The sequence below is a fragment of the Tinamus guttatus genome, unplaced genomic scaffold, assembly GCF_059628265.1.
Source record: "Tinamus guttatus ecotype Peru unplaced genomic scaffold, ASM5962826v1 Tinamus_guttatus_pri_ptg000004l, whole genome shotgun sequence".
Taxonomy (NCBI): Eukaryota; Metazoa; Chordata; class Aves; order Tinamiformes; family Tinamidae; genus Tinamus; species Tinamus guttatus.
This window is the reverse complement of record NW_028288538.1, coordinates 5927951-5940937: the sequence shown is the minus strand read 5'-3', so window position 1 is coordinate 5940937 and position 12987 is coordinate 5927951. Positions and strand designations below refer to the sequence as shown.

The 12987-nt window shown below is 42.8% G+C and overlaps 1 protein-coding gene across 1 annotated transcript in view; it reads left to right on the top strand.

Annotated features, from left to right (window-relative positions):
• SLCO3A1 (solute carrier organic anion transporter family member 3A1) overlaps window positions 1–12987 on the top strand; it is a 127920-nt gene that overhangs the window by 113166 nt on the left and 1767 nt on the right. Inside the window, exons 6-9 of the mRNA XM_088539416.1 lie at window positions 1581–1779; window positions 2311–2449; window positions 7392–7567; window positions 9849–9913. Coding sequence (XP_088395542.1) covers window positions 1581–1779; window positions 2311–2449; window positions 7392–7567; window positions 9849–9913 — 579 coding nt within the window. The remainder of the gene's footprint in view (window positions 1–1580; window positions 1780–2310; window positions 2450–7391; window positions 7568–9848; window positions 9914–12987) is intronic.

The following is a 12987-nucleotide window of genomic DNA, read 5'->3' as shown; positions in this document are numbered from 1 at the left end:
TGGAAGCAGCAGTTCAGATAATTGAAAGCAGCAGTTGAAAGATAATCAACATTTTGGTTGACTTTCAAATGTCCCTGCTCTGCTTGACCGCACCATGTTGCTGCAGTTTCAGAACACTGATACATAGTCAGGATCTTTTGTTTTCTCCTGCTCATTCCCAGAGAGGCTTCCGTATTTCCCATTCCCCTAAACAATTTGTTTAGGACTGCTATTTTTGGGCAGCGCCCAATTAAGATACTCACGTGTTGATCTTGGATGATCCGCAACCGCAGCTCGCCAGATGGGCAGCTGGCAGTGACTTGTCATAAACTGTGAAATCATGAAATGGACAGATTTTAATATCAAAGAGTTTTCAAGCTGCTCTCCTGATGGTTATGCATTTTCTTGTTGAACTCTTTGATATCTTCTAGTTTTGGTGTGGATTTCCAAAGGAAACAAAACCCCTGCAGTCAGTCTCCCATCCCCTAATAACACAGGGACTTGCTGGTAAATTTTGACGGAATCTGACAGAGGGTCAGAGGTCTCAGAGGTATTAGGTTCTTACAAGTTTCCTGAAAACTGGAGATGTAGCAAAGGAAAGCAATTCCATCACTGGGAATTTGCTGGGAGAAAGCAAGCCTGGTTTGGCAGCAGATGCTGGACCAGTCTGCAAGGAGGGAATTTCCAAAGAGCCAGAGCACGTCCTGTCTCTAACCTAGCAGTGGGTAGGAGATTTTGACACTTTCCTGGGAATACCTTATTTAATTTAAAAAAGGTTGCTGCTAGATTTCCCAGGTGCCATTTGTCCAGGAATACCAGGATTGGGATATACTTCTGAGCTTAGATTGGATAGGTGAGATTTGGGGTGTAACCAACAGCAAAAGGACCAAAGTGAACGCAAGCAAGTTTAGTGTGATAATGCCTTTCTGAGCATGGAAAGTGAGTCACTTCTGGCAGGGATTTTTGCCTCTCACAGTTTAAGAAGATTCTAAAAGGAAAGCTTAATCTTTTCAAATGCAACTATCACCTAATCTCTGAAGATCAGCCCGCTTTGAAGTATCTCAAGCAGGGCTCGTCCAAAGCTTCTAGCTGCATCACAAAACTCTGGACAGTTTATTTGGCTCCCAACTGTCTGATCTGAGGAAGTTTAGATTAGCATGGGCTAATCTCACCAATTTTGGCATCCTCCTGTATATGGAGGAGAACTGAAGGAAGATGCTGCAAGGCACATAGCCATTTGCATCCATCCTCTGTAGGGCCACACCAGCTAAAATGAGATTGGAGAAAGCAGCACCCGAATAATTGTGCAGGGCCTGAGGAAGGAGAAGGGTGGGCTGGTGGTCACTGAACTGGTCTGCCATCCCGGAGAAGCTCCAGTGCTACCACTGCCAGTATAACAGCATTTGTGGCAGGTAGTCTGGCTTGGTGGCATTTAAGAACACCACACTGAAATGAATAAACATCAGCATGGTCTCCTCAAAAGTCTGATCATTATCCCCTGTGCTAATGCACAGATTTGCCTGTTGTAAAGAAAAGACATTAACAGTGTGGTTCGATCACCCTATTTCTCACTTTCTCCTAACCAAGTTTTCCTCTTGCAGGGATGACAGCAATCCCATGCGCATGTCTGGGCATCTTTCTGGGTGGCCTCTTGGTGAAGAAGCTCAGCCTGTCTGCTCTGGGAGCCATCAGGATGGCCATGCTGGTGAACCTGGTGTCCACGGCTTGCTACGTGTCGTTCCTGTTCCTGGGCTGTGACACCGGGCCTGTGGCAGGGGTTACTGTTCCCTATGGAAACAAGTGAGTCCCAACCTACTTTCAGAGCCCTCTTTCCCTAGAATTTCTCAAACCAAGTTGTAGACATGTGGAAATTCAGAGGAGGAGGCTCTTAAAGCTCCATGCCCCCAATACCCTGTGTATTGACAAGACTTCGAGAGAGTTGAGATATATTTTATTTCTGCTGCTCTTCAGAATGTAGTGGTGACTCTTTTAAGGACAAAGGCTTCAGGCTTGTTGCTCCTTGCTGTCACAGTTCCAGGAAAAACACAGAGCAACCTCTCCTGGCATGTCCTTGGGCTTCCTTGGGGCTGCTTGGTGGAGAGACAAGGCAGCCCAAGGCTCCTTTGCCAAGACAAGGTCTCCTGTTGTGCAGGAATGGTGGCCAAGGTATTCCTGTCCCAGCAGAGAGTGCAGCCTGGAGCTCGTCATGGCACGACCCAGATAGCCTGCTTGCTGTGTATATTTTGTTTGCCTTAACTAATCCCCTTCAAAGCCACCTTTGTGTGGCGCTGATGTCACGGCACTGCCTGCTGATTCCTGTGTCTCTTGCAGCTCCACTCCGACCTCACCTCTCGACCCGTATGCCCCCTGCAATAACAACTGTGAATGCCAAACCGATTCCTTCACTCCCGTGTGCGGGGCCGACGGGGTCACCTACTTATCTGCCTGCTTTGCTGGCTGCAGCAGCACGGTGAGTATCCCTTGCTTAGCACCCCTGGCCTCCAGGAACGTGTGTTAGAGTTCACACCATCGGAAAACTCCTCGTTATATTTTGCAGAGTCTCCATGCAACTTGTGTTTTTGGCCTGCCCCAAGAAAGCATCTTCCCACATGCAGCAGGGTGTGCATGCACACGTGGGAGGAGGACCACAAAACTCCCTGTGTAAAGCTGCGTGTTTTTTCATTTGTTGAATGAACTTACAATATCAGCAGAAAAATAATATTTGTATATCACACTCATTTTACAGTATCTTTCATAGTACAGCCACATATTTTGAAAAGACAAACTGTGTTTTAGTCAGCAGCAATGTTAGTGCTATATCATGGAATCTAATCTCTTGAAGCCAAAGAGAAGTAAATCACATTTTAATTAATGAATACACTATCAATCTCTTTGGCTAAAGTTAATTAATTTTTTATGATGATATGAGGATTTTATTGCATAACTCTGAAGTGTTGTAATTAAACGAAGGAAAAATAGATGCTGTGAACTGCACAAGAATTGCTAGGATTGCTGCTTTCACTGGAATACAGAGTCTACAGGGCTGGGAGAGGAGTCAGGTAGCAAGCTGTGCTCAGATATATAAATTGCACAGAGTTGCCCATGTGAAAACACCTGGAGTAGCATTAACTAAAATATTTATATGACTATCATCTCTTTTTCCTGCCTGCCTACTGTGTATTTGAACAAAAATGAATGATAATTTATACCTTTATAATCCAGAGTTTGGATAACCACTGCCACTAAGTGAAAATGTAAAATAATACAATGCAAATATAAAATCATTGAACTAAGAAGCAAAATGCCAGTGTTAAAACACCACTAGATATTTTAACTTTAATTTTCATAAGTAGTAGCTTGAATGGATTGTCCAGTTTCTAACGGTGTATATTTTGCCAATTTTACAGGCCTTTTTTTTTTTTTTTTTTTTTTTTAAATATATACACCTACAGCTGTAGTCACACGAAAACTGAATTATTAGGATCTTGCAGGTTGATTTGTAAGCATTTTCTTCTTAGCATGAGTTCAACCACTGAATTCTTTTTATTCTGATAATTTAGTGCTTCTGTTTTGCTTTCTTACAATTTGTCTCCTTGGCCACCATGCTATTTTCTGAGAAAATACGTGGGAATTAAGCTCTTCTGGTTGAAAGACAAATTCAGTTCTTTCTGTTGTGTTTGTATTTCTGTTGTATTTTTGAATTAAACCCTAGAATAAAGACGATTTCCCTAATTTGCACTAGGAGAAATAATTATGTTATGTTTAAGTTACCTTAAACATAATGACCGGTGCTAATTAACTTCGTATTTGTATCTCTGTGCTCAAGCAAAAAACACACTGCAGAGACAATTAGGTGAGATAGAGACTTTTAATCACTGTGGGCTCTGAGATGAAAGCCTTGATTTTGTTGTAGAAAGGGGATTATGAACAAGTAATGAGCCTCATCTCCATGATTTAGACTTCTCTTTCTAGGTAACAAACTAGCTCTGCTGAAGTCACAGACAAAATACTATTTATTTTAACAACATCCTCCCGATGCTTCATTTACCACAAGCACAAAGACAGAACAAGTTTAAATGACCCTTTTCTGCCATTCAAAGTGGTAGGTTTAACCTTTGCTGTGTGTTGACCTTTCAGTTTTTCACATGAATAAAACATACGGTATTTTATTTTACCGTTACAACTCCTGCCTTTTAGAATTAAGGTAAATGATAAAGTTAAGCCCAGCCTAAAATCAATCCCGCCCAGTTGTACAGGGCATGCAGCACAGTTTCTCACCAATTCACCAAGCCCTTAACAAGAATAAAACCCATGCGATCCATGTCCAGAGGCAGGAACAACCTCGCCGTGTGTTTTGCAGCAAACCTCTCCCTCCTTTCCAAGAGTGCAGTAATAGAAATTCAGCATCTCCTGATGCTCTGTGAGGACAATCCTCCAAACAAAACCCATGCTCTTCCTTCTCTTCTCTCTTATTCACTTCTTATTTATCATCATCATCTTGGGCTTTGTCCTGTTGCTTTGTTTTGTTTCTTTGCGGTAACATTTTGAACACAAATTAATGAAGCAATAGTATTCTCTAGAAAGAGTATTATCAAGAATTATGGAGCAGTTCGGCCATGCAATGGCCCTGAGGCAAAGCCAAACTGTCAAACCAGTTTTTAAACCCATAATCCAGGTAATGACCTGCCTAGAGGGTCTTGTGGGTGTTATATGCTTGTGATGAGTCAAGGGTTGCGTTTTACTGGGACATAAAATTCTCTGAATGCTTTGTTTAACTTTAGTGCATTGTATGTTTCTGACCCCCTCCTTCCACTTTTCCTTTGCGGACAATTTCTAATCACATAGGTCAGTTCTTTTTCATGCACTGGTTTCTGCTATTGAGCTGGTTGCAGAAGTTTGCGTAACCAAAAAGCATTAGGTGTAACTGCGTTGACAGGCAGAGCTCTGGCACGCTCATCTCAGGATTTTTTCTATAGCCCTTTCTCTCCTGTAAGTGACCCTGGCTTAGGAAGCCTTGACTGTACCTATTGCTTGTTTTATGCCATTGCTTTTCTCAGCTTCCCTTTTGGCTGGAGGCAGGTGACTTCCAGCCTGGCATTACAGGGCTGGTGTCCCAGGGCTTTGCACCAAAAGCAGCCAGTTCCTTCTCTGTCAGCCACTGTTGGAAACCCAGCAGCATGGAAAACTTGTGGGCATAAATACCCTAAAATCTGGGTGCCACTGGAGGTGCAAATTCTGCTCCATGCACACGTAGGAAATTGTGGTGCCAGGGTGCAAGCTGGTGTGGCACAGGGAAGACGGTGATAAATGGGTGGTTGAGTGGTGCCAGGATGGAGGGCGTTCCCAGAGGATCGATAGCAATTTGACGTGCGTAGTAAAATGTTGCCGCTCCATAGGACGAAGGTAAAAGTCTATCTTTGATGTCTGTGAGCTGTATCGCACGTCAGTAGTAAAAAAAAATGAAAGATCACCCAGGTAAAAAGAGGCCAAGCACTAGCAAGCAGATGTAGCTTTTACAAACTACTTGCTCTGCCTTGGGATAACACCTTGGTGCAAAATGGTTTGAGAAGAGGAACAAGGGGGAAGGCAGTGGTTGGGACACTGCAGATGAGCTTGTCAGGGGCACAGGAGCTGCAGGGAAGTCGGGCAGTGCTTTGCCAGGTTGCTCCCAGGAGGGATCCTGGCCCTGCTACTTCCAGCCAATTCAGCCCGGTATTCCCAAAGCACATTGGAGCTTTTCATGACCAGTGCAGAGGGTTTCACTGCTTCATGGTTTGTTATACCTGGTGTAAAATCACACTGGGGTGATTGAATCTGCCCCACTACTGCCAGAAATGGTTTTTGTTTGTTTGTTTTTTCCCCTAGTGATGAGACCCTGTAGGGAACAAGCAGCACATTCTGTGTTTGCCGTGATGCCCAGGGCAGTAAACCAAGGCCATAATGAACCTACACTTGCAAAGGGTAGGAAAATTGCCCCAGGGCATTTCAATACAGGTATGCATTTCCCGGGACTAAGACGAGGCTTGCTCCGCTGGCTTGTGTTCTGGCTGGATGCTAGCTAGGCACCGCAGTGACAGCCAGGAATTACAAATCACTGCCCTGTTGTCCCTGTGCAAACACCACCGCGGTGGTGTTAATTGGCACCATTGCAGAGCCTTCAGGTGGCAGCTTCTGACTCACAGCGCGGGAATTTGTTACGTTAATTATTGCTTGCCAGATGAAAAGGCATCTGCACATCTACTCCAGCATTCCTGGAGTTCTGCACTGCGGTCCCTTTTGCCCTCTGTGCACTTATTTGGAAGGAAATCATTTGACTCCTATGCAGAAGAAAGAGATTGGTGTCAGAAGGGCTAGAGTAGTGTCCCTGCGGGTCCTTATCTTTGGAGGCAGCGAACCAGAAAGTGCAAAGGAATTTCTGCTTGAATGTAGCAGATAGAAAGGGGAGAAGATTTAGCTATTTTTTAATGTATTTTATTTTGTGGCATCGCTTCTCTTACAAACATGTGACCTGCAAACCCCACAGCCTGTTGAAGACAAGCCATGAATCATTTATGATCGTTTTCTTCTGTATTCATTAAGGGATTTTGTGGTAGTGTTGTATGCCTTAATTGTATTGACATCCCCCTCTCAGAAATTCAGGAGGGTGAGTTGGAAAATAAGAAAAAAAATCCTAAATCTGTGACTAGCAAACAAAGCTTCTTTTGACATCTTGCTCTTACTGGAGAGATCAAAGGACAATGTGGTTGTTTCTCCTTCCTTCTGATGCATATTGATAAAATTTATCTTGCCTGGCTTCAGCTTCTAACTCTCCGTAATTCCCACTAAACTAAATGGCACTTATTAGCCCAGCAGTGCACCTGAGTCCAGTAGGGTTTCTTCCACCCAGATTTGATGGCTGTTGGTGAGCTAAGACACATGCATGGTGTTCTTCTTCCCTGGGTTTGAGGCATTGGAGCAAGGCAGTGAAGGGGTAGCCAGGGACAGGGCTTCAGATTTACCTCTTTTTAATGGGTGTCAGTTTAATTATAATAGCCAAGAAGACAGAGGTAAATAAGACAGTAATTAGAACCATAATTTGGGGATCTTCTGTGTAGCAGGAACACAGATCACTTCTTCCTTCTTCCCAAAAGGGGCATAACTTCTTAGTAATTTTGTTGCAGTGACATTTATGGGAGAGACTTGGAAGGGCAGGTACAAAAGACACAAGCCTTAGGAAGGTTCCCCCTTGCTGATAGTGCGCATCAGAGCTGACGTGTTTTTGAAATCTTTTCCAAACCACCTCAAATAAGCACTTCATTAATTAATTGACCATTAGAGATTTTGAAGTTGCTGCTCGATAAATCCTCATTGCAGAGGACCAGTGCTGTGGACCCCGGCTGTTGTTTTCTCTGAACCCCTGTGTTCCTTTGCAGAATCTCAGCGGTTGTTCGTGCCTCGGCTCTCTCCCAGCTGAAAACGCGACGGTCGTTCCTGGAAAATGCCCCAGTCCCGGCTGCGAAGAGGCCTTCCTGACATTCCTGTGCGTGATGTGCGTTTGCAGCATGATCGGGGCCATGGCGCAGACGCCGTCGGTCATCATACTCATCAGGTAAGGGCAATGCCCGGAGGAGCTGGAGCGCTCGCGGGGCGGCAGGAGGACTCCTCACTGGAGATGCAAGTGGGGCCAGGATGCTGTGCGGGGCCAGGGGTGCGAGGGGACCGGAGCTGTGGACAGCCAGCATCTCACACAACATTGCCTCATCCAGCATTTTGGGCTGCACTGCCTGTCTCCAGATAGCTCACTTTGGCTTGGGTAAAAGCACTGACCATTAGAAAATCAGAAGAAAAAAGAAAGAAAAAGAAAGAAGAAAGACTATGACAAAGGCTGGTTTTGGTCAATACAGCCCTAGCTAGAGATTTAACTTCTCTCATGTTGGAAGTAGCCCAAGAAACAGAGGGAACATGAAGGTATGAAGGACATCTCTGAGTTGAGCCAAAATGAATAGGTGGACGAAAGTAGCTTATTCAAATGGGTGACCTTGTGTTATTTCCAAACACATAGAACGCTTCACCCTATGAGGTACGGGTGTGTGTATATATATATAATCTCAGGTTTATTCAGAATTACTTTTTTGTCCAGGCTGTCATTTACTGAGAATAATAACCAGAGGCACAAATAGCAGATCCATTCTGCAGCCTGGAAAATTCCAATAAAATTAAATCAATAAGGTCTGTATTAGATGCACTCTTGAGTGCATCTTGGACAGAGCAGCTCTATGAGGGCATGTCTCCCTGCAGGATATAAAATGAGATATTCCACCTACTAGTTCATTTCTCTCTTTGCATCTACAGTTGCTAAAGGGGAATCAAATTTATAATGTTAAATATTGTGGCAAACATATTTTGAGGTTTGAAGGGCTCTTTGTGCAAGGAAATTGCCAGCACCTGTGGGATCCTAAATGGCCTCATCTTAGCGTGTGACTTCAAATGAGATCAGCCTGTCACCCACCTGGAAGGAGAATTCAAGCAGAGGAAAAAGGGAAGGAAACACTAAAAATGCTCAGCTCACAGCTGTAGGAAATAAACAGTTCCCACATGGAAATTCGTAACTACCCTCTCCTTAGAATCACAGATAGCAATTAAAATGAGCTGTTTGCCAGCTATCACCTCATGTTCTCCAAACAACCACCATTCTTTCTGATTCCTTCACTCCTCACCCTATTGTAGGAACTAATCTGAGCCAAGTCTTTAACCATTGGAACATTTTTCCAAGGGTAGATACTTCATTTTTCTATTTTTCTATTTTCTATAGCACATGGGTTTCTACCTGAAAACCCTGCTTTAATTCAACCACAAGTCACAGGCTTTCTGCAGGAGCCATGCTATGGTGTGATATGGCCTGTGTAATGTGTGAGATTAGGGCAAGTGGTTAAAATAGTTTCTCTTAACTTAAAAGCGATTACTCTTTCTGGCAGTTTTATCAGCATTGTCTGATTCCCCTCCAGTTTTTTATACTGCAGACCACCACTTCCATCATGGGTGTCACTCGTATTGCTGAGTACAGCACCCTGTAAAGACTTAATGGAAAAAGCAACTGATGCCTTTAGGTTTCTGTGTGTTGAACCCAGCTGTCCTGCTTTCCCAGCCCTTATATACTGTGAGACCTAAAATGCTATTAATAAGATTTCCGACCAAGGTAATGATTTTTGAAATGCCAAAGGCTTTACAGACCCTACCCAAAAAGATGGCTTTAGCCAATGACATCTCTGAGCTAAGTAAATCAGAAGACCATTAGTGACTTTTTAAAGCACCTTTGAAGACTCATGCCAATGAAGTAGAGTGGGTTCAGTTCACAGTAAAAAGCAAAGCGGCCATTGCCTTCCCTGTGTAAAGCTAATTCAAATGCTTCTCTGTCTCATGAAACTATTCTGTACAAACACACCCTCCCTAGGAGGCTTGATTTAATAGACAGACTGAATCTCGTGGTCCACAGTCCTCCTTCCCCTCTCTTATTCCCATTAGTCTGAGAAGTCTCACAACGAAAAGATTTCTATCCCACATCACAACATCTGGAATCTTACAAGTACTGGATGGAATTTGTAAATGATGATTTACTGGGCTGTGAATTCGATCTTTCTTATTTCAGTGGAAAGATTAAATGCAGTTATTAATGACTCCACTGAATTCATGAACCTATCCCATGGCCAAAGTTGCAATTACTTTCGGGGCTGTAGGCAGTTTAGGCAAAGGGAGGAGAAAAACCCCATAAATGACTTTCTGAGGAGGTTATGATGGCACCCTGAGGGACAGTGAAGAATCACCAAGGGGCGTGTTAATCAAAGCAGAGCACCGAGAATCGATTTCACTCTTCACCTCTCTTCTTCCTACAGAACCGTGAGCCCTGAACTCAAGTCTTATGCTTTGGGGGTGCTTTTCCTGCTGCTCCGTTTGCTAGGTAGGTGCAGAATTTTCTTGTCCTTCCCTCCTACCCTTTCCTTCCCCTCAGAATGCTGTATTTTTAGTGTGTGCCTACGGGTGAATATTGATTTCTACTCCATGTAAACCTACTCTACCTTCTGTGAGATGCGGTAGCTATTATGAGGGGGTCTGACCAACAGCATCTGAGATTTTCCTCTGAACGTTATCATATCAAAACTCCCAAAGAGAAAGAAAGGAATGCCCATAGGGAAAGACAGACACATGTTTTTCCTGCCATTTGAATTGGCAGTGGAAAAAAATGTGCTGTTGCATGAGAAGTGACCATTTGTGCCACACAACCAGTTACTCTCCTTTTATTATTAGCATGTCAGTAGTTTGCAAAATTGCTCCTTTATTGTGGGTTGCTGAAGAAGAGGAACGCGTATTTTCTCCTTCATTTGAGGGATAGGGCCAAATGTATTTAATGGGGTTCAACCCTTATTTCTGGTCTCTCAGGAAGGAAAACCATGAAATGAAGCAAACAGTCCTTGTGCTCTCAATTAATATCCCACTGAATGCATTTGACCATTCCTCGGGCTCAGTATGTATTTCTCAAATCTGAATGAAAAGGAGGACATTCAGCACCTGCCTGCTGCTCATGTGCTTATTTCAGTTATATTTTCCCTCTGAGGAATGAGATGCCCACATGGTCCCACTCCACTTTACATTAAAGCCAATCAGATTGTTTTGACAAAGTAGCTGCATTCAGACCAAAAGCTCAATATAAGCGAGCAGTCTTATCCAAAGCCTGGATAATTCTAGGGGAAGCTTCTGGCTTGACTTTAGTCAGCCCTAGATCAAGCCTTGCAAAGACAGCGTTTTCTTTTGCTGCCCATGACGCTCTTAGGTTTTTGCCTGTCTTCAGCTGGCTGAATGCGGAGTGCAAGGAGAATAACTCTGGGGTCCTGTTTCCACAAAATTACTTAAGGGTAAAGTTCTTCTGTCTTTTCCCTTTTCCTTTTGAAAGAGAGAAGACTTATGAGATAGCTGCATCTTCAATTCTGCTATAACTAGGCTCTGGCAAGTCGAATAGATCTTTTTTTTTGACAGTAAAGAAGCCATAGTAAGGATTTAAACTGAAGCTTTCATATGTTGCCCTGTCACTAGACAATTCCCCTGAAATAAGAGAATATATCCTGGAGCATATCAGCAAAGTAGCTAAAATGCATAGAAAATGAAAAGGAAGGTACTATTCAGTATAAGCACAGGTATCCAGACTTTGCCCTTAACGATCTGAAGTTTGAGATTAGCTTTACTGATTTATTTTGAAAGCTTTTGAGATCACCTTTAAGCTTTGACTTAAGAAGAGTGATAATAGCTGCTTCTTGAACCAAAGGAGGGTATTAAGAATAGGAAGTATGAGACTCGGAGGTGCAATCATAGCTAATAGTTTTCAGTAAGACAGAGGCGGCATTTTGGGGGGTATAGCCCTGTAATGTATAGCTTCTGTGTATAGTTTTGTATAATTTCTGCAATGAAATATATATATAGCAGGAATTTTTGCAACATTTTGCAATAAGAGGTAAAGCATGATTGAATCTTTTTAACATTCTTTGTAATAACATGAAACAAAACTGAATTCTCCTGGCATCTTCCTGGATCTATTATCTCATTCCATAGGAATTCTAGTGCAAGAGAGTAACTTAATAGTGTCTCCATATAAAAGTGTTACTGCAATTCCTCAGAGAGGAGTATAAAGTGACACTGTTAGCGCCTAAGGGTTTTGAAGGCAGCAACTGGTGTGCAGCAGGCATTGATACAGACATTCTTTTCCTATAACATCTCATGCCTATATAGAAAGCTATAACTAAAAAGATCTGAAGGCAGAAATTTCTGCCTGTCTGCACCCAGCATATGGGCAAGTTCTGAGCTGGATAGGGAATATGCAGTTCAAGCCCATCTGGAAAAAAAAAAAAAAAAAAAAGGCAAGCATCACAAGACATCCATCCTTGATCACTCCATCCGGACTGTACCAGGGATTGTCAGTATTGACAGATCATGTCTGGAGTGTCAAAGGGTTGTATATATGTTGTAGGAACCTGGATGCTTGCTTTGCCAGCAAATTATTTTGACAACGTAGAAAAGCATCTGAAGCCAGCAGGTATGGATGATGGCAGGTATGGATGATGGCTGTCTCTGGAGTTCAGCCTGTGCGTTTCAGAAGTCTTGAACCAACTCCTCTCAACGTGGTATTAAGCAGGAGCCCAAAACTCAAGATGATGATCCAAATGCAGCCTTCTCTTAGAGCAGAAAGCAAGTAGCTCCTGGTTCCTCCGCCACTTCCATCTCTAGCTGTTACCCCCTTCTAGGAGCATCCAGAGCCAGTACAGCACTGGTCATACAAACTGGATCCTTTCCTGACTCCTGTATCAGCAGTGCAATCTGTTTACTTGCTTCTGGCAAGATCCCACTGAATTTTTAAATCCCAGAATGACTTTGCAGTTGTCTGTGGGTTTAAAAAAAAAATGCATGCTTTTAACTTGCAAACAGACCCAGCTCAGTCTGGAAATCATTGAAACAAGAATTAGGGAGCTGTGCGCTGTGATTTTTTTTCAAAATATAATCAGGTTTTAGATGCGATGACTAGAACAAGTGTTTCAAAGAACAAGAATTATCTTCCTTTTGTATTGCCTGTTTTTATTTACCACATTCATACTATTAATGAGTGGTGAAAATGAATACCAGAATCAATACCTACATAAGCTTTCCTAACTCATGCATTTATTAGCCTATAAGGAAGATCAAAAAAATCTGAAGAGTTCTAGTCATCAACAAAATAAAATAAAGACATTTCAGTTCCCACAGGCAACAGTGATGACAACCAATTTATTTGTAGTCCTAGGATATATTGTCATGAGCCAAACAGTGACATTCATGACAAGTTAAAGGAAGGTATCTTGTTTAAGAATTAAAATCCAGGTTAATGATGAAATTTGATCATAAATTCAACACTTTTCTGCCTAAATACTGCAGCTCTCTACATGTATGTAGACAAAGTGTACACCATGTGTGTCTACACTGAGTCCCAGTCTCACCACACTTGAGAATGGA